General features: G+C 39.1%; 1 protein-coding gene across 2 annotated transcripts in view; it reads right to left on the bottom strand.

The window, feature by feature from the left end:
- Window positions 1-166: 166 nt before the first annotated feature.
- LOC126175636 (integrin alpha-PS2-like) overlaps window positions 167-22,897 on the bottom strand; it is an 836,969-nt gene continuing 814,238 nt past the window's right edge. For both annotated transcript variants that reach the window (XM_049922524.1, XM_049922526.1), the window contains 5 exons: window positions 21,472-21,647; window positions 21,211-21,302; window positions 11,339-12,823; window positions 10,959-11,189; window positions 167-1,115 (listed from right to left, as the gene is read on the bottom strand). In XM_049922524.1, coding sequence (XP_049778481.1) covers window positions 1,020-1,115; window positions 10,959-11,189; window positions 11,339-12,823; window positions 21,211-21,302; window positions 21,472-21,647 — 2,080 coding nt within the window. In that variant the 3' untranslated portion in view covers window positions 167-1,019. The remainder of the gene's footprint in view (window positions 1,116-10,958; window positions 11,190-11,338; window positions 12,824-21,210; window positions 21,303-21,471; window positions 21,648-22,897) is intronic.

Genomic DNA, 22,897 nt, shown 5'->3' with positions numbered 1-22,897 from the left:
CTGTACATGGTACTTATATGGTTCCCCATTCCATTAAGTCTGCCAATTTAAATATTTCATCTTGACTATTTATTTATGATGCTTACTCAAACGGTAATATTTAATTTACAAAAGATTTATTGGCAGTGTTGCATTATTCATAATTTGCCATGAACAGTAAATGCTTTTACACAAATAATATGAAATAACAGACCTTTGTTATACAGATCATTTTATAGGTGTACAGGAACATTTTTATAACAAGAAAAGTTTTTTAATCTTTGCTATTCATGCAACAGTGTATTGACCAGTTGAATGACTTATTTGTTCTGTGTCGCTTGGACAGAGAATGTGTGATAGAAGTGAAACCAATAAAAACAAAAAACTTGGGCACTAAAACTGGACTGCTAAGCAAACTAAACAAACAAACAAATAAATCAGTCAACCAACCATCTGTATGGTATAGTAATGCACAAGAATAACTATTGGCATTTTGTATCCTTTATGAAGGATTTTTGCAGTCACCCCTTCTTTAGCTACAGTTAAACAGAAACACACAGAAACAACTCATACCAGTCTCACTGCTATACTAAAGCTGCCATATTAGACTCTCAAGTATATGACACAACCATAGGTAATTCTTTCATCTATACTGTCATATGTGTGTCAACATCCATATTCTTTTATGCCTTTTTAGGTTGGAAGTTACTGTTAATTATTCGAGTATCTGCTTGACGATCAACAAAATAATAGTTCCACTAGGGACTGAACTCCAAATTCTGTACATGCATTAGGGACTGCATGCATTACAACCTGGCATAGAAGAATATGAAAATAATTATCCTTCCTTTTGACTTAATATTTACATTAAACATAATCAAAACTGATTAGTTTAGTTGCCTCAATAACTTAAATACTGGAATTGGCGTGGAGCTTCAGTTCCAATTCAGAACATTTATCAGTCTTCTCAAGAAATGTTCTACATTTCCAGAGCCACAACTGGTACAGGAAACAGGTTACTTGTCTTCTGTTTCTATCCTTCACAGCGCTTCATCACCATTAGAGTAATGACCATTACGATTCAATGGTTCTTTCTCTGGTGTGTCAGTTGGTCTGTTCCTCTTGAAGAAGCCACACTGAAATGGTTTAAATTGTTATTTTACACTTCTTTTGAAGTAATAAGACATTTCACTCACTTTACATCAAGAAAACTGTTAATATTTGTATAACTGTTATGTATTGTGAAATTAAATGATTGTAAGTTGACTACAGCTGAAAATCAAAACAATGTGGAGAGCTGAATGAAGAAAAATGTGCATAAAAATGATACATTATTCAGCAAGATATATTTTAAAAAACTCTTAATTCAATACTGCATTGACAAAACAAGATGAAAATGTTTTAGTATGGGATATGATATTTCAGCATACTGTTCTCAAATGGTGACTCTGAAAACTTCATATCATGGATGGAATAGGCTACTGCCTGTTACCTATTACAAACAAAGTAAAAAAAAAAAATTAATGTGTGGTGCCTTCAGTGTACATATAGGCCAAAACTATATTGGCTAGAGGGCTGGAATCTCTTATGTAAAATCATCTTCACAATTAATTTACAGACAACAGCATATTCCACAATGCACAACACAGATTTTAAAAGATTAGGTCCACTACTATGACTGTGTGTATTCTGGTAAGAAAGATAATGAAAATGTATGGAGAGTTAGAACCTATAGAATTAACATTTTGTGATGTTAGTGAATCATTTGACTGCATATCACACAACACCTTGCTGGGCAAGATGAACTATGGTGTTACTGGTGTTGTTCTGAAAACCTCAGTCCTACATAGAAAACAGTTGACAATATACATCTGAGGAACAACATCATGGAACAAAAGCTAGAATATAGAATGCCTTAGATATCCATACTTTTGTATCTTCTATTTTAATATTTATAAATAACTTGGACTCTAATGAACAGATTTTCTAATTTGCAGATGGTACGAGCTTATACCTAATGCAAAAATCCTAATAAAGAAATTCATGAAGCTGAGGTATTATTCACTATGGACAAAGAGCAACTCCTGCTAAACAGAATGAAAAGAATGATGATAAAAACATGAGTAGCTATTATATAGTCTTGGTGGCACAATGTTCTTGGATAACGCAGGTGCTGTGAAACACCTTGGTGTCATAACTGACAAGAAAATGCTGCACATGTGCATGAAAAACTTCCATGTGTTGTATACCTCTGGAGAAAATGAAGACATATAATAACAACACAGTACTTTTTAACAGTGCACCATGCACTCCATCACAATATCAGTTATGGATTACAGTTGTGGGGCCACTTAACAGATGGTAAAAAGTCTTACTACTCCAGAAGAAAGCAAAGTTGGAACACCAATGGACCACTGGAGACCTATGTTCATAAAGCTATGAGTAATGACAGTACTCAATCTATTTGCTTTCAACAGCCTGAATTATGTGAAAGAAAGCCATCCCAAATTGTCAATTATCCAAAATGTGTGACAGCTTATCAGTATCAGCACTGAAAATATTTAATATTTTATCTCTTAAAGTATAATAACTGGCACAGGAAAAGTTCTGAACGTAAATTCATAATAGTCTATGACTGTGACCATTGTATTCCAATGAAGTTTTTGAGTCTGATGTGGAATGCATGTGTGAAACCACATGAGCATGTAGCTAAATGAGATAGTGTTGATACATTATGAATAATTTTATATTATTAATTTGCAGTGAGTCCTGTATTCCTACAACTTTCACTATCAAAGTATTTCGATGCCCAATTTTGGCAGCAGCCAGCCTTTCCCTCAAAATTTGATGTTTTCGGTTGTTGTATCAAACAACAGTACACAAAGTATATCTGTAGGCATGGCTGCCTTGATAACGTCAGTGCAGATGCACAACAGGGTCCATGTGTCTTCCAGGACTACAGGACTCACTGCGAGCAAGTAGGTGAACAGGAAATGGACACTGCTAGTGTATGACATATTGATAATTTGGGTCAGATAGAAAGCGTGTTAGATGGTTGAGTTGGTTATGTCAACCACTTGGGTTAAGTTGGAGATCTGTGCTCAAGTCCTGGTCTGGCAAAACTTTTTAACTTTCACCAGCAGATTATTTCAATGCCTGACTGTGGCTGGAGTCAGTCTCTCCTTCAAAATTTGATATATAAGGCTGCTATATTAAAACAAAGATTCCATGACTTACCAAATGGGAAAGCGCTATATATATAATAGAGGGAAACATTCCACGTGGGAAAAATATATCTAAAAACAAAGATGATGTGACTTACCAAACGAAAGTGCTGGCAGGCTGATAGACACACAAACAAACACAAACATACACACAAAATTCAAGCTTTCGCAACCAGCGGTTGCTTCATCAGGAAAGAGGGAAGGAGAGGGAAAGACGAAAGGATGTGGGTTTTAAGGGAGAGGGTAAGGAGTCATTCCAATCCCGGAAGCGGAAAGACTTACCTTAGGGGGAAAAAAGGACAGGTATACACTCGCACACACACACATATCCATCCACACATACACAGACACAAGCAGACATTTGTAAAGGCAAAGAGTTTGGGCAGAGATGTCAGTCGAGGTGGAAGTAAAGAGGCAAAGATGTTGTTGAAAGACAGGTGAGGTATGAGTGGCGGCAACTTGAAATTAGCGGAGGTTGAGGCCTGGCGGATAACGAGAAGAGAGGATATACTGAAGGGCAAGTTCCCATCTCCGGAGTTCTGACAGGTTGGTGTTAGTGGGAAGTATCCAGATAACCCGGACGGTGTAACACTGTGCCAAGATGTGCTGGCCGTGCACCAAGGCATGTTTAGCCACAGGGTGATCCTCATTACCAACAAACACTGTCTGCCTGTGTCCATTCATGCGAATGGACAGTTTGTTGCTGGTCATTCCCATACAGAATGCATCACAGTGTAGGCAGGTCAGTTGGTAAATCACGTGGGCACTTTCACACGTGGCTCTGCCTTTGATCGTGTACACCTTCCGGGTTACAGGACTGGAGTAGATGGTGGTGGGAGGGTGCATGGGACAGGTTTTACACCGGGGGCGGTAACAAGGGTAGGAGCCAGAGGGTAGGGAAGGTGGTTTGGGGATTTCATAGGGATGAACTAAGAGGTTACGAAGGTTAGGTGGATGGTGGAAAGACACTATTGGTGGAATGGGGAGGATTTCATGAAGGATGGATCTCATCAGGGCAGGATTTGAGTAAGTCGTATCCCTGCTGGAGAGCCACATTCAGAGTCTGATCCAGTCCCGGAAAGTATCCTGTCACAAGTGGGGCACTTTTGGGGTTCTTCTGTGGGAGGTTCTGGGTTTGAGGGGACGAGGAAGTGGCTCTGGTTATTTGCTTCTGTACCAGGTCGGGAGGGTAGTTACGGGATGCGAAAGCTGTTTTCAAGTTGTTGGTGTAATGGTTCAGGAATTCCGGACTGGAGCAGATTCGTTTGCCACGAAGACCTAGGCTGTAGGAAAGGGACCGTTTGATGTGGAATGGGTGGCAGCTGTCATAATGGAGGTACTGTTGCTTGTTGCTGAGTTTGATGTGGACAGACGTGTGAAGCTGGCCATTGGACAGATGGAGGTCAACGTCAAGGAAAGTGCCATGAGATTTGGAGTAGGACCAGGTGAATCTGATGGAACCAAAGGAGTTGAGGTTGGAGAGGAAATTCTGGAGTTCTTCTTCACTGTGAGTCCAGATCATGAAAATGTCACATATATAAAGTATAAAAATGGTGGCAGTGAGAATCAAACCTCAGCTGACAAACTGCCAGTTGGCATGCACTTGAGCACTTAACCACAGCATTGTTACGTCAGAGGGTGCCCAAAAATCCTTCATGCTCTACACGAAAATCTTTAGAGAGCATTTTACCCTTTCCTATGGCCTACTCAAAATATGCTATGAATTTGAAAGGCACATCTTCCTGTTTCTACTCAAATAGTCTGAGCCAAATAAATGAGCTCCATCTCAAGCCCACAGTTTCTTAGATTTAAATGCACTTTCAAAGAGAAATATTGACCTAGTGCTGCGAGCAATGTAGCACCAATCAGCACTCGACATTGGTTTCTACTTATCTTGGAGAGGGCACTACAAAATGTGTTTTTGTCCATTTTATTTGCATACTAACATGGCGCACTCTTAATGCAATTTCTGGCTCGCATTCAAACAGAAATGGCATAATTTAAGTTCAGTATTTAGTGTGCTGTAGCACATGATCACCAACTGCTATTGTTATCAATCCACTACATGTTTGTTTGTTTCTTTTATAAGCTGTAAGCTGGCTACTGTGGATAAGGAGGTGGGGCTTGTCTCAGCAACCAGTGTCACCCCCAGCATCCTCTGCTCAGGATCCAAGATAAAGTGTGCAGTCTGTACGTCACTGTACTTTCATTTCCAAGAATTGGTGTGATAATGAGTGAAACACTTTTCAGAAGTTAAGGAATACTACAGCTAACCAATTGCCTTTGTTGTTGTTGTTGTTGTTGTTGTTGTGGTCTTCAGTACTGAGACTGGTTTGATGCAGCTCTCCATGCTACCCTATCCTGCACAAGCTTCTTCATCTCCCAGTACCTACTGCAACCTACATCCTTCTGAATCTGCTTAGAGTATTCATCTCTTGGTCTCCCTCTACGATTTTTACCCTCCACGCTGCCCTCCAATACTAAATTGGTGATCCCTTGATGCCTCAGAACATGTCCTACCAACCAATCCCTTCTTCTGGTCAAGTTGTGCCACAAACTTCTCTTCTCCCCAATCCTATTCAATACTTCCTCATTAGTTATGTGTTCTACCCATCTAATCTTCAGCATTCTTCTGTAGCACCACATTTCGAAAGCTTCTATTCTCTTCTTGTCCAAACTATTTATCGTCCATGTTTCACTTCCATACATGGCTACACTCCATACAAATACTTTCAGAAATGACTTCCTGACACTTAAATCTATACTCAATGTTAACAAATTTCTCTTCTTCAAAAACGTTTTCCTTGCCATTGCTAGTCTACATTTTATATCCTCTCTACTTCAACCATCATCAGTTATTTTGCTCCCCAAATAGCAAAACTCCTTTACTACTTTAAGTGTCTCATTTCCTAATCTAATTCCCTCAGCATCACCCGACTTAATTCGACTACATTCCATTATCCTCGTTTTGCTTTTGTTGATGTTTATCTTATATCCTCCTTTCAAGACACTGTCCATTCCATTCAACTGCCCTTCCAAGTCCTTTGCTGTCTCTGACAGAATTACAATATCATCGGCGAACCTCAAAGTTTTTATTTCTTCTCCATGGATTTTAATACCTACTCCGAATTTTTCTTTTGTTTCCTTTACTGCTTGCTCAATATACAGATTGAATAACATCGGGGATAGGCTACAACCCTGTCTTACTCCCTTCCCAACCACTGCTTCCCTTTCATGTCCCTCGACTCTTATAACTGCCATCTGGTTTCTGTACAAATTGTAAATAGCCTTTCGCTCCCTGTATTTTACCCCTGCCACCTTTAGAATTTGAAAGAGAGTATTCCAGTCAACATTGTCAAAAGCTTTCTCTAAGTCTACAAATGTTAGAAATGTAGGTTTGCCTTTCCTTAATCTTTCTTCTAAGATAAGTCGTAAGGTCAGTATTGCCTCACGTGTTCCAGTGTTTCTATGGAATCCAAACTGATCTTTCCCGAGGTCGGCTTCTACTAGTTTTTCCATTTGTCCATAAAGAATTCATGTTAGTATTTTGCAGCTGTGGCTTATTAAACTGATTGTTCAGTAATTTTCACATCTGTCAACACCTGCTTTCTTTGGGATTGAAATTATTATATTCTTCTTGAAGTCTGAGGGTATTTCGCCTGTTTCATACATCTTGCTCACCAGATGGTAGAGTTTTGACAGGACTGGCTCTCCCAAGGCCGTCAGTAGTTCCAATGGAATGTTGTCTACTCCGGGGGCCTTGTTCCAACTCAGGTCTTTCAGTGCTCTGTCAAACTCTTCACGCAGTATCATATCTCCCATTTCATCTTCATCTACATCCTCTCCCATTTCCATAATATTGTCCTCAAGTATAGACCCTCTATATACTCCTTCCACCTTTCTGCTTTCCCTTCTTTGCTTAGAACTGGGTTTCCATCTGAGCTCTTGATATTCGTACAAGTGGTTCTCTTTTCTCCAAAGGTCTCTTTAATTTTCCTGTCGGCAGTATCTATCTTACCCCTAGTGAAATATGCCTCTACATCCTTACATTTGTCCTCTAGCCATCCCTGCTTAGCCATTTTGCACTTCCTGTCAATCTCATCTTTGAGACATTTGTATTCCTTTCTGCCTGCTTTATTTACTGCATTTTTATATTTTCTCCTTTCATCAATTAAATTCAATATTTCTTCTGTTACCCAAGGGTTTCTACTAGCCCTCATCTTTTTACCTACTTGATCCTCTGCTGCCTTCACTACTTCATCCCTCAAAGCTATCCATTCTTCTTCTACTGTATTTCTTTCCCCCATTCCTGTCAATTGTTCCCTTATGCTCTCCCTGAAACTCTGTACAACCTCTGGTTCTTTCAGTTTATCCAGGTCCCATCTCCTTAAATTCCCACCTTTTTGCAGTTTCTTCAGTTTTAATCTACAGGTCATAACCAATAGATTGTGGTCAGAGTCCAAATCTGCCCCTGGAAATGTCTTACAATTTAAAACCTGGTTCCTAAATCTCTGTCTTACCATTATATAATCTATCTGACACCTTTTAGTATCTCCAGGGTTCTTCCATGTATACAACCTTCTTTCATGATTCTTAAACCAAGTATTAGCTATGAATATGTTGTGCTCAGTGCAAAATTCTACCAGGCGGCTTCCTCTTTCATTTCGTAGCCCCAATCCATATTCACCTACTACGTTTCCTTCTCTCCCTTTTCCTACACTCAAATTCCAGTCACCCATGACTATTAAATTTTCATCTCCCTTCACTATCTGAATAATTTCTTTTATCTCATCATACATTTATTCAATTTCTTCGTCATCTGCAGAGCTAGTTGGCATATAAACTTGTACTACTGTAGTAGGTGTGGGCTTCGTATCTATCTTGGCCACAACAGTGCGTTCGCTGTGCTGTTTGTAGTAGCTTACCCGCATTCCTATTTTCCTATTCAATATTAAACCTACTCCTGCATTACCCTTATTTGATTTTGTGTTTATAGCCCTGTAGTCACCTGACCAGAAGTCTTGTTTCTCCTGCCACTGAACTTCACTAATTCCCACTATATCTAACTTTAACCTATCCATTTCCCTTTTTAAATTTTCTAACCTACCTGCCCGATTAAGGGATCTGACATTCTATGCTCCGATCCGTAGAATGCCAGATTTCTTTCTCCTGATAACGACATCCTCTTGAGTAGTCCCCACCCGGAGATCCGAATGGGGGACTAGTTTACCTCCGGAATATTTTACCCAAGAGGACGCCATCATCATTTAATCATACAGTAAAGCTGCATGCCCTCAGGAAAAATTACGGCTGTAGTTTCCCCTTGCTTCAGCCGTTCGCAGTACCAGCACAGCAAGGCCGTTTTGGTTATTGTTACAAGGCCAGATCAGTCAGTCATCCAGACTGTTGCCCCTGCAACTACTGAAAAGGCTGCTGCCCCTCTTCAGGAACCACACGTTTGTCTGGCCTCTCAACAGATACCCCTCCGTTGTGGTTGTACCTACGGCACAGCTATCTGTATCACTGAGGCACGCAAGCCTCCCCACCAACGGCAAGGTCCATGGTTCATGGGGGGGACCAATTGCCTTACATTTTTGTAATCCATACTAGCTGGCGTGGAGAGGGTAACTTTGTTTGAAATACCTCATTATGTCTGAGCTCAAAATATTTTCTAAAATCCTACAGCACATCGATGTTGATGTAATGGAGAGTACTTTTGTGAATAGCTTCTGCTACTTTTCTTGTAAATGATTGTTTTCTGTGTTTCCTTTCAACTACTGAGAACAGTTTTTCGTTCCAGAGGCCTACAGCATATTATGGTTCCAATAAGGGCTAATACAACCCAATTTCTATGTAGGACCTGACAGGGATTCATTATTCAATTTTAGTGATTTCAGTTGTTTCTCGCAGACACTAATATAAAAAAAACTAGTTCCAACAGATATCACCAAAATAAACAGGTGTACTGGGCAAACTTCAGGTGGATGAGTCTCAATAAAACCTACGACTTTTGTGCCAGGTTAGTAAAATATTACATTAAAGCTTCGCCTTGTCTTGACACTAGACAGTTTTGAACTCTTAGTACTTCACTCACAATGATGTGGCTCTTGTGTGTACAGATAATTTCCCACATGAAATATCTGTGGGTTTTTACAGACTTTGAATGTTATCACTGCATCACTGTTCAACCTTGTAACGGAACATATTAAAGGCTTTACTTTACCAAAGTATGCGATACCCTCCAAATTCAACCAGTTTAATGAGTATTTATGATTATAGAAACGTTATTGTGTATGTTAACAATGATTGCATAACATGTCTGCATAAACAGTCAACCCATTAAATTATACTGAATAACTGACCCACACGAAAGTTTATATCACTTGATCACTGATACAGCAAATGTCATCATGTAAAAACACTGAGTTCATCTTAAATAATTAATATGAAGTATGAAAAATAGTGGCCAACTTAGGTATTTTGGATCTCCTTAAATAAAAATCACCCAGTGAAACCTATTTGTTCACTAGGAGTGGTTTCACTCAGTATTCACGAAATCAATCCTATTTTAGACGAAAACCAATGTAATTCTTAATAATTCATGTTATTTACTTATTTATGCAAATTAGAGAAGTCAATTGACAAACTTCTAAAAAACGGCCTTTTTGTAACAAAGAATTATTCTGTCAAGTCAACAAATCTGTCTGTCATTTTAATAACATGTTAAATTATGTCACTCGATGCAAATTAATAACTTTTCTGCACAAATTATGATAACAGATGTACATGTGACTTATAAACTATATCTCTTTTTAGTAGTTCTTTGACAATGTTATAAATACAAGCAACAAGAAGGGTCAAGAGGCGCAGTCGGAATGTCACTTTGGTAAAGTGTGTTTGTGTGTTATTGTTTGAGGTGGATAAACAATGCAAAGAACATGTAAAGGAAGTACTACTTTGTGTTGTGTCATGGTCTTTGGTGGACAGTGGAATTAAGATGGCCACCAGAGTAATAAATATTTGAAGTTTACATATTTGTTGGTTTCGCTCATTCTTTATCAAAAGCACATAAAAACATGGGACCTCATGTTTTTAACCCTAGACAACCAGATTTAGAGCCAGCATCAGCATCGAGACACGGCAGCGATCCAGCAAGTAGCAGCGATTACCACAACACAATGCATTTTAATGGCGCCAACCTAACATCAAGTGCTAACAAGCTCCGTAAATGGGAGTGAAATAGTGCGATTATAGCAATTAGCAATATCTATGACTAGGCGACCATTACAACCTTCACAACATATCATTCAATTTTTGTGGAATCTTGACTCGGGCATTGCTGTGTGGATCTCTCAGTTAATGTGAGTAACAAATGATTTGTGTTAGTTTCTTGTGAGAGACTACAGTAGTGATGAGACCCGAATTCTATGTGCATTATTCTTTGTTACAGTGCAGTTTTTTGTAATAAAGATCAAAATATGAAAAAATTGGAAGCTACTACTACATAATAATTTTTGTAACACTTGTGCAGGACTCTTGATTCTTGTAGCAGCTGAAGCAATGCAAAAAAATAAAATTGTGAATATGATCCACACATGACAAGATGTAAGGCAAATAGAGTATAATGTAAAAAAGAAAAAAAAAAAAAAAGGTTAAATTTTCAGTATAATTGTATTGAGATCTAGATTAAATTAAACTCTGTATATGTTGTTACTAAGGAAAGAAATGTATTTTGAGTGTGTTTGTAATGCATACCTTCCAAAGCAACAGTATTAACAGCAGCAATATAAGAACACCGGCACATGCAGACAAAACTACAACCCACAAAGGCACAATCTCTGGCTTCGTGGGTACATCTGTTGATATAGCATCAGTAAATACTTCTTCACTTCGAATGATAGGACGATATGGCTTGCCAATGTAGGGCAGTTGAGTAACTTGCATTGCTAACAGTGAAGATACACGAAGTCGTTTGTTTGAAGCCACCTATAGAAGAGGAAAATGTAAAAATGAGAATACAGATTACAGTTTGATAGGTGTAACTTCTATTAAAGGTTTAATTAATTGGGGTTTTGCTTACATTTAATTCTCAATAGACATTATTAGAAAAATAGTTACAAAAGAGGATCATTTACCTTCTTAAGAGTTTGTACCCATGCTCGAGAGCGTATCTGTATGTTCACTTCCTGATCTTTGGTAAATTTCTTGATTACACACTTTAGTCGTACACAGTTTGTGGAATTACACTGAAGCAGCTGATCAAAGTCAGTATCTGCTTGCAGGTCCCTTTTATGCCTACCATAAGGCACTGCTCTATCTTGCTGATAAGGAGTTCGATGTGCAGTGATGGTTTTCTTCTGAGAGCTGTATGTTTCTGTATATTCAGATCCATCATCATAATAATCATCCTCATCATCATCATCATCTTCTTCTTCTTCTTCAGCTTTTTCTTCATCATAATCTTGCTCTCCATCAGCTGTACTCTTGTGTTGTTCTTCCCAGTGAATGGTAGCTCCTGGATGCTTACTACTCCACTGGCGAGAAATATACTGTTTCACACCACTCCCATTATCTTCATTGCTAGTTGCACTGTATTCTATACTGCTTTGAGTCATACCTCCACTCACTTCTGGAGATGGATAATAATATGAGCTGCCTCCTTGTACCTCACGTTGTGAGCCACTTAAATTATTCAAATTGGCACGTTTTCCCTGCTGAAGAACTGTGTTTGAGCCGCTGTTAACCCAATAGTGCCTCAGCTGACCATCAGAGGCTGTGGAACCATGAAGCAAAGTTCCCTCAAAATTATCAGGTGATGGAGTGGGCTTTCCTCCTGCAAGTTGCCATGCAGGGATAAACCGGATTCCACTCTCAGATTCATGTGCTCCTTCATCAATATGACTGTCACTCGCAAGAGCAGATCCATTGTTAAGGGAATGATATGAAGAGGATGACGTGAATTTGTGAAAGGTGCTAGAAGAGTTATTTGCTCCATCCGAAAAATCGTAAGTATCATCGCCATCATCATGATCATCACTTGACCACTGTGCAGAGGAGGACCCAGTATCATCAGAAGTAGTGAAACTATAATTTTTATAGTGATGTACTGGTTTTTCATTCTCTCTCCAAGTGACTGAGTAGTTGTGAGAAGTATGTATCTTCTTTTTATGTTTCCCTATTTTGTCACCCAGTCCATAATGAGATGTTATATTGTAACTTTCATGGCGACCAGCACTACCTTCCTGCAGTGTTTCACTGTGTGGTACAAGACCACCCCAACTCTTCGAATAAACAGCTCCAGATTCACCAGTACTAACATTTTTACTATCACTTGTGTGTTGATTATGTTTCTCACTGCCCACGAAATCACTTTTTCTGGGTTCTAAAATATCACCAGTCTTCTGTATATGCTTCTCTTCTAAGCTTCCACTACTTCCTTGTATCTGAGTTCTGCTTTGATGTGAACCATTACTGAAAGTCTCATAATGAGTACTGGTGCTCGATGTTTTGTGATATTTCTCTGTGCTCTTTTTTCCTGAAGCTGAGCTGCCTTCCACTTCCACCATTCCATATTGTGAATGATGAGAAGCTGCTGCTATACCTTTTTTCTTCTGCTCAATCTGCAATCAGAAATGGAAACATAAAGCATACATTTAGAATTTCAGTACTTAAAATTAATTTGAACTTATTCCCAAAGTGAAATCTTCTGCAACAGTGAGTAAAAGCCAAAGTGTAGCAGGAATTATACTGGATGGCATCTACATTGATAAAAACCAATATGTAAGTGTATACATGTATATGTGTGCATGTTCTAGCATAACTCTGGAATTCCTAGAATAAATTCAGCCAAACTTGGTTCACAAAACTTAAGTGCCAGTCGCAAAAATATCACAAAGATAAAATTAGAGAGATTAGAGCCCACACAGAGGCTTACCAGATATTGTTCTTCCCACAAACCAGTCGCGCCTGTAACAGGGAAAAGGAGAACAGATACTGGTACTCAAAACACACTCTGCCACACACCATGAGGTGGCTTGCAGAGTACAAATATAGATAAACTGGGAGAGAAGTACTGTGGATGTAAGATGTCCTGGTATAGTATAGTTGGCAAAAGAAGACTGCTGATAACTGGCAGAACTCTTGCCAGTTTTTAACTGTGAAACACAAGTGGCAGCAGGTGAAAACAATAACTGTCTACAACACTGAGGTGTTGCCATAGAGATGCAAACAAAATTGCGTAACGTGATTTCTTGATGTAGCGTTTGGCGCAGCCATGCTAAGCTCACATCATTTTTGCCAATTCTACTACAGCACCCGTATTAGTGGGGACACAGGAGGGAAGTGATGAAACTGAAGCATAACTCTGGGATGCCTGGGGAAATTTCAACCAAACTTTACACATATATGACTTTCTTTTTGGAAAAATATATTGTTGAAAAGAACACCACAAGCAGCTGAATACCCATTCCATCATCATCATATGTATTTGTACACAATAAAAACACCAGAAAGTGTTACCATTCTTGTACTTAACGGAAAGTTGTAATGTAAAAAATGTAATACAAGAATGAAATGAGAACACATAACTACCATGTATGTTACAGTTTTCAAAAAGTAAAAGTGTGAATGTAAAACCAAAGTTATGGTACAAAATCAATCTAATGGAAGCAGATTAATAATGTGACAAACAGACAATTAGATAAATAAGCCACTGGCGTAGTCAGAAAGTTAATTTTTGTATTTTTAATATTCACATTTCTAGTGTACAATGAGCAAAACTTCAGAAAATAAAAAAAACATATTTCCTTGATGTCAGGACAGCTCTGGAATTGTGTTGATAAATAATGTTCAAACAATCCTCCCCAACAGGAAAAATATATACACTATGTGATAAAAAGTATCTGGACACCCCCAAAAATATATGTTTTTCATATTACGTGCAATGTGCCACCTAGTGCCAGATACTCCATATCAGTGACCTCAGTAGTCATTAGACATTGTGAGAGAGCAGAATGGGGCATGTCACGGAACTCACGGACTTCAAACGTGGTCAGATGACTGGGTGTCACTTGTGTCAAAAGCCTGTATGTCCACACTCCTAAATATCCCTACGTCCACTGTATCCAATGTGATAGTGAAGTGGAAACATGAAGGGACATGTACAGCACAAAAGTGTACAGACTGACCTTGTCTGTTCACTGACAGAGACTGCTGAGCTATTTTCCTCTAAGTTGTTATTCAAAGATCTGAAAACAGGCAATGCACCAGTTACCTTGGTTTCATACATCTCCAAACTGAAGCTGGTTTCATACATCTCCAAACTGAAGCCTACTAAGAATCTCCTACTTCTTTCCACATTACACAATGATAACGAGGTGGATGAGTTAACACAGAGAAAAAAAAAGACAAACATCAATCTCTACTACAATGAAACCAAAGGGAGCATAGACAGCATTGATCAAATGACGTGACATCATTCAGTAAAATGAGGGACGAGAAGGTAGCCATTATCTCTCTTTTTCACCTTGACAGATGTTGCCTGTCTCAATGCTGAAGCAATTTTCATGATAAACAACCCAAACTGGAATAAGAAGAAGCATAATGTAAGAAACTGTATCTGCCATAATTAGGTCAACATCTCGTTAGGTCAGCTGTGGAAGAGAGAGCAAAGAATACCATGGGTTTAGAAAAGCCTATCATCTCTGCAAAGGAAAGTGTTCTAGGGAAAACGCCACCCAGCATCACTGCAACTGCTCAGTCTGTTGAATTTTATTCAAGAGGAAGATGTTACATCTGTTTGAAGAGTAAAAACTCTAAAAAGGAAAGACAAGATGACAAAAGTGTCTATAGTTTGTTGCAGGCATTCCAAGTATCTGTGTTCCATTCATTCTGCAAAAAGTATCATATGCAAAGGTTGTGAAATTGAAAGTGAAAGTGAGTAGGAAGGAAAAATTCAATTGTAATTTCTGACTTTGATTTTCTATTTTCTTATTTGTGGTTTGCTATTGTACATTCTTTTATGATTTCTTAATACAAGTCTGATGTGTATGAAAGTGTTAATTTCATGATAAAAATATAATAATATTTCTCATATTCATTACTATATTTATTCTGTTTGTATATGTTATAATGTTCCTGATAACCATGGAAAATGTGTTGCAACCTAGTAAAGAAATTCCTAGTTCATTAAATAATCAAATCAAACCAAACAAACAAACCAACAAAATGTTAAAAAGTGAAAAGAATGTGAGGCAAATTTTTGCTCCCACCCCCTAGACATCCATGAGACAGATCTAAGCTTCGTGGTGCTAGGGTTAAGCACCTTCTTGCTTCCTACTGTTGAAGAGCAATTCGGGGATGGTGATTGCATCTTTCAACAAGATCGAGCACCTGTTCATAATGCACAGCCTGTGACAGAGTGGTCACACGACAGTAACATTTGTATAATGGACTGGCCTGCACAGAGTCCTGACCTGAATCCTATAGAACACCTTTGGGATGTTCTGGAATGCCACTTCGTGCCAGGCCTCACCAACTGATATCGATACCTCTCCTCAGTGCAGCACTCCATGAAGAATGGGCAGCCATTCCCCAAGAAAGCTTCCAGCACCTGATTGAACATATGCCTGCTAGAGTGAAAGATCTCATCAGGGCGAAGGGTGGGTCAACAACACCATATTGGATTCCAGCATTACTGATGGAGGGTGCCACGAACTTGTAAGTCATTTTCAGCCAGGTGTCTGGACACTTTTGATCACATGGTGTAAATCCCTGTGAGGGCAAAAGGACACAAAAAACATCCCAAAACTTGAAATGTGTGTGTCCAATGAAAAGCAAGCATGGCCTATGTGTCCATAAAACCACAGTCAAGGCCACATGCAGGGAAAAAACCATGGTTAATATAGGTGCAAGCCAGGATTAAAGAAATGTAAAGAAAATGGCAGCCAAATAGATCATATAAGAGGTCTGTTCAAAAAATTCCGGAACTTTGTCCACAAAATTTTTCTACGCTTACCTTTTACTTATTGTGCATGGTCTCCTTTGAAATACTCTTCTCCACAATTGATACACTGCTCCCAAAACAGTTTACACTTCCAGAAGCAGTCTTGGTAGTAAAGCACTTCTGCAAATTTCTTTTATCTCATTTATCATCGCAAATCTTCATCCTTTCAACAGGGTTTCAACTTTGGAAATAGAAAAAATATCCACAGGGACCACGTCTGGAGAGTACGGAGGATGAGGCAGCACATTCATTTCGTTTTTTGTGCAATAGTCATCCGCCAACAGGGATGAATGTGTGGGTGTGTTATTGTGATGAAAGAGGTGTGTATTGTCTCACCACATTTCAGGCTGTTTCCTTCTCACATTTTCTTGCAGGCATTGGAACACATTGCAATAGTATCATCAATTAACAGTTTGTGCCTGTAGCATGAATTCATCATGAACTAATCCTTCAAAGTCAAATAAAACTATCAGCATGCCTCTGATATTTGACCTGACCTAATGAGCCTTTTGTGGTCATGGAAAGCTTCCCTGATCCATTGTGAAGATTGAACCTTGGTCTCAACATCATAACCATAGACCCATGTCTCATCACCAGTTATGATTCTCTTAAGGAGAATCTCATTCTCATTTGTGTGATTCAAAATCTCTTCACAGATTGCGAAGTGAGGGTCTTTCTGATCTTGACTCATGAGCCATGGAATGAACTCAACAGCAGCGTGATGCATTCCAAGATGCTGTGCCATGATTTCATGACATGATCCAACTGAAATGTTACATTATTCTGCATCTCTCATGCAGTCAGTCTTTGATTGGCATGCACAATTTCGTTGATGTTCCTGACTTGAGCATCTTCAGTAGGCGTCAAATGGCGTCCTGAATGAGGGCCATCTTTAACTCCCGTTCAGCACTTTTTAAACTGCATGAACCACTTGTAACACCAAGTTTGGCTTAAGCACTTATCACCATAGGCTTCCTGCATCATTTGGTTTGTCCCTGTTCTTAAGTTTCACACAAAATTTAATGTAATTCTGCCATCTTGAAATTCGCAAGCTGTGCGACACAATGTTCTACTCAATACAGCACTGAACAATAACTAACAGACATACAGCAATGAAACTTCTGGCAGTTACACATTAAACACAGTCATGTGCAGGGATGCCAACCACATTTTGCTCCAACACATCATTGGCGTGAAGTTATGAATTTTCTGGAATTTTTTTATCAGACCTCGTATAAAGTATGAGAATAATCAGTATCAATAAAGTGCAGTCTGACAAAGTCTGCAACCCTTAACATAATAAAATATGTTGTAGCTGCTTGCCTCCCAGATGTCATCAACAATGGTGGAGTGATTAAAGGCACAGCTTTCAGACTTTCAAAGACATTTTGCCCCTTGGAGCAGGTCGAGAGTTTGAAATGGGTGACATGTAAAAACAATAAAAAATGACCAATATTACCATCAGATTCACTGGTTTTAGCATTGTTAGGTTGAATGATTGATGACAGTTTTGGAAATGTTTGTTCCCTGTGTGTTTGAGGGGGGGCAGGATTGGAGAAATGGTGAAAGGGGTAACATAAAAATAATCGGATATGCAAGAAATTAGTGTCAAATCAACAGCAATCAGAGTGGCTAGGCTGAATGGTGAATCCTGATGACAACTGACCCATAAGGGTGAGTGTGGGCTTTGGAAGGATGTGACACAAAGTGTAAGTGTTGAAAGAATGGAGTAAAACCAACAAAAATAATGTACAGATACTGTTTACTACCTGGAAAAACAATGGGGTTGAGATGTGCCTAGCACCCCCAAACCTGAGATGGGAAGCTGATGACATGAGAAACAATAAAAAAAAATGTCTGATATTATTGTCATATTAAAAGACTTTTGGGGTTGCTGACTAATTGGTTGCAATCAGGAAGATATTTCACCACCTACTGGTGTGGTAAGGGTGAGAATTAAGTGACATAAAAACATTAGGTTGGTGCATAAGTTCATAGAGTTTTTGTTTTCCATGTTGGTATCCTGGTTGCTATGGATTTATTTATTGGCTGTCATTTTTTCTGTAGTTTTTGAGTTTACGTATTGTCATTTTGTCATTAATAGATAGTGACTGGAGCTCTGGGTGCTAGAAAATGAAGCGTCAAGTGGAGAAATCAGAACATTTCTGACATATTCTTCAGTTTGAGTTCAGTAGAGGGGTGACAACAGTGGAGGCAGACAGAAAAATTTTCATTATGTATGAGTATAATGCCATTGGACAGACCACTGCAAAAAAAAAAAAAAAATGGTTTTCTCATTTTAAGGAGGAATGTTTTGACATTAGTGAGTCTTTGCATTCAGGAAGCCCTTTAGGGTTTGAAGAAGATCATTTAAATTCATTACTCCCCAATGGTCCACATCATTGTTCTTGAGAACTGTCAAATGTGATGGAACTTTCACTATTCCACTATCATGTGACATTTGCATGCAAAGGGGAAGGTTAAAAAATCGGGTGTATGGGTACTGCATGCTCTAAGCCAAAATCACAAAACTTATGAGGTGGTCATATGTGCGAATTCTACTTGCTCATCATCAATTGACTAAGGAACAACACCAGCCATTCCTATCCTGTATCATTACTGGAGACAAGAAATGGTGTCTTTATGCCAATACAAGGAAAAGAAAGGAATGGTTGAACCCAAACAAAGCAGCGACTTCCTGTACAAAGACATGCTCACATCCACAAAAGATAATGTTATGCACCTGGTGGAACAATGGTTACTACTACTTGCTTCTCTGAGGTGTAACCATCACTGCTGACAGTTATTGTCAACAACTGAGCCATCTTGCAGACACAATCCAAGAACAACAACCAGGAAGACTATGTGGAGTGATGCTACTCCACAATAACACCTGCCCTGTATTCTGCTAGAGTGATAAAAAACCACTAAACAGGAGTTGGGTTGGGAAGTCATTCCACACCCACCTTATCCACTTCATCTCGTACCCTCAGGTTTTCAGACTTTTCTGCTCTCTATCAAACAAACTTGAAGGAACTTCCTTTCTGGATGAAAATGCACTCCGAACATGGTCACCTAAAAGCCACGTGATTTATACAATCCTGGGATGAAAAAGTTACCCCAGCATTAGCAGACGATTGTAAATAGGGGAAGAGAATATATTATTGATCACATAAGTCTCTGATATTTGTATCTGTTGTGTTAAGTAAACTTACAGAAAAACACTACGAACTTATGGACCAACCCAATAACTAAATAGGCAGCTTCTGGATAACCAGTGATGTACACAATAATAGAGACCAGAAAATTCTTCACAATTATTATCATGAGCAACCATTTGATACCCATTGCTGGATAAGCCCTTCTGTAGCCATCTCTATAACGTTGGCAACACTGGCCCCATGAGGTTATTGCGAACTGTCATCTTAAATAAGTAAATAAAGAGTTAGAAACTCTCCCCTACAATGTGTTTTTATGTTATATCTTTTAAGGTCTGGGACTCCCCTCTGGCACTGTTTCAACTCTCTGTACTTTTCCAGACAGATCCTTTCATCCATAGGCTGCACTCTTTTCAGTGCCATACTCCCAAGTTTTCATGTCTGCCCCCACTTCGGTTGAAGGTGACATTTCTGCATTGTCAACTGATAACCCTGGCAGCCTGCAGTTTCTGTGTTAAGTGTTGTCACTATCCTCATTCACATAGTAATACTCCAGTTCTGGTCCTTTTTGCTGCATCCTGTCTGTCTGCTGTTGGGGTGGCAGATCCTTCGAGTGTCACACCAGTCCTCCGACCACAGCAACAGCACAAGACTGCTTACTTTCTCTTGCTTTTTCCACTTACCAACCAACAGAGGGGCCATGGACATTTTGTCTCCAAATTAACATTGGGCGTGGTCCTCGTTTCTACAGACATCCCTCTGCAGGCTCCAGGTCTGGCTTCTGCTGACGACTCTCTGCATGAGTGAGCTCTCTGGGCCAGTTACTGAATGTTGTTGTATCTCATCACTCACAGACTCATGAGGCACCACTGAGACCTCTGATTGCAAAAGCCAGCTGCTGACCACCACTGTGTGGCATCACTGGCATTATTACCAGGTTTTGCTGCAGCTTGGCCTCTCCACCAGGGTGTTGTGTGACCTTCAGTGTTGAACATCATTGCGTTTTCTTGCCATACCTTTTCCTTCCCACATCACAGTCACTTATGGCACACACATCTTCTGTTGGACACAAACATGCCTTTCTCTGACTTTTACTAGTCTCTTGCAATTCCACTTCTTTCAGAAAGAAGATTCAGCAAGCTGCAGCCTGTCGGCCTGTGGTCCACATGAATTTGCTCCATACAACAAGGGTCCTCCACTGGATTACAACTTGGTCATCTTCAGGATTGTCTCTCCTCCCTCAGGTCAGCCATGGCACAAAATATGTGGGCAATCAGTCAGACTTTCCTGGTTCCATGATTGCTCTCTCTTGGAAATCTACACAGAAAAAGTCCTTACTGTAGAACTGCCTTAGCATCACCAGTGCGTGGTTCTCCATGGTGTAGTCACTACATTCCTTCTCCTTCCAGATTCTCCAAGGGCAGTTCCCATGCTAACTCCAGAGTCTGCAGCCAAACTTGGGCCATCCACACCAGTATCTAGATGCTTCTTCATGCCCTCAGGTCAGGGTCCTAGGGACTGGGACTTAAACTACATGGACACCCACACCCACAGATAATCTCTGTATGACATCAAGGTGGCTCCACCATCTTTTTCCCTGATGGGGGAGTGGGGTGGAGAAGAGACGATGTATCCCTCACCTAAGACCATGTCTACCCACATCACAGACATGGCTGACAAGTCAGCTGCACTTCAGTTGCACTTCACAGTACTGCAGGCACAACATATAAATGACAAAAAGCTGGGTTGTGTTCATAACACATAAGGCTATTTTCAAGAATTACTTGAGAGGATTCTGTCTCATCAACAGTAAAGAGATAGGCCTCTTCAAAAGGAAGTTACTGACCTTTAGCTGCAGTGAATTTACCTCCTCCAACTTCTCACAGACGACAGGGCCTGTAACTTCAGGCTGTTCCAGGATGTAGAAAAAAGGGTCACCTGAGGACAATTGTGATATTGCATGTTAATATAGTGATTGGAATTATATTTAGGTAATACTAAGGTAATTGTATCTGAAAAATAAATGAAAAATGAAAATAAAGAGCAACAAACAGATGTAGGAGTAGTATATCAACAGATTTTCTGTTTAACTCAACATGCAACTAACCTGCCAGTGTGTACATGGGCCACAGAATGTACAGGTCGGCCTCTACAATGTCAGCTGGTCCATTGTTGATTACAGTATAAGTGTGTGTTAGCTGAGGTCCAATTTCTGATTCTCGTGTTACATTAACAACATTGTATCCTGTAGTATTGTAATACAACTCTTGTGGACTAGACACCCTAAAACAAAAACAAATTGGCAATAAAGACTACAATAAAAATGTTTGGTTTGAGTTCAGCCACAAGAATAAAGAGGTTTGATACGAGTGTTTAGGTGAATGTTAAAAAAAGAAATATCCTGAAATTTCATTCACAAACAAAGACTATATATTACTACCAAACTGTAAATGATAACAATGATAAAGCAAACTATTACTTACAGTAGCTTCTTAACTTTTTATCTCTTGAACCAGTTAACTGTTTCTGAAAACCATTAAGTAGGTGATGATTTCGATAATAAATGTCAAATAGTAGCAAAATATTAAGACGTAACTGATTTATCAGCTTGCCAGTGCTTTCCTATCAGTCATAAAAAATGTATTCTCATTCATAACAGCCATAAGAGGTTGATGACATTCAATGTGGATTTATTTTTTCTTTTCTTTTCTTCTTTCAGAATTAGGAGCTCATGTGAATTTTTCTGAATATACTTTAAGGAATTAATTGAGATGGGAGATTTACATGAATATCATGTCACATATGACATATGTGATTTCATTCCACCCACTTTTTAATTCACAAATATTTTGTATTCCACAGATACCAAGAATTCTTCTTCAGAGACATGCTGTAGCTTCATGTCAGGAATTTGCAGTATATTTTGCATTTTGAATTAATTGTAATTCATCAACCATATTATATTTGGAAAGTCTATAAATGAACATAATAAAGTCAGCAGAAATTCTGGTACCTTGAGGGAGTGGTGGGGGAGGATGTGGGTTTTTGTGTTGCCCTGAAAGGGTCCTATTTATATGAGGAATGGTTACTAACATCTGTGATTAATATTCTTCTAATTGTGCACAGATGTCCAATATGTTATCCATGTATCTGCAAGAATCTTGCTAGAGACTTTAGAACCATAATCTTCACTCTGAATCCCAGAGAAGACATAGAATCTTCAAGAAAATAATTCAGAAATTGATTTCCGTATTGTCAGAAAAAAAGGTTGGTACATCTGGAAAGATGATGTCGATTTTGATCTGATGAAAGCATATACCATCTGGGGGACAGTAGATGTACTGTCCACCAACAGATAGGATAGTGGAATAGCTACCAGAGCACCATCTGCGTCTACCAATTAATAGGGAAAGATCACAGCCTGAGGGCACAGCCTGATGCAAACGTATGAAGTAAGCAGGCAACCATGCTATGGAGATGTACTCATGCTTCTTACAGCCAACAGAGCTAGCCTGAAAGGGGCCAAACTGTGG

This window comes from Schistocerca cancellata, chromosome 3, assembly GCF_023864275.1.
Source record: "Schistocerca cancellata isolate TAMUIC-IGC-003103 chromosome 3, iqSchCanc2.1, whole genome shotgun sequence".
In the NCBI taxonomy this organism is placed as follows: Eukaryota; Metazoa; Arthropoda; class Insecta; order Orthoptera; family Acrididae; genus Schistocerca; species Schistocerca cancellata.
Note: the sequence above shows the minus strand (reverse complement) of the source record. Positions and strands in the feature narration are given on the sequence as shown.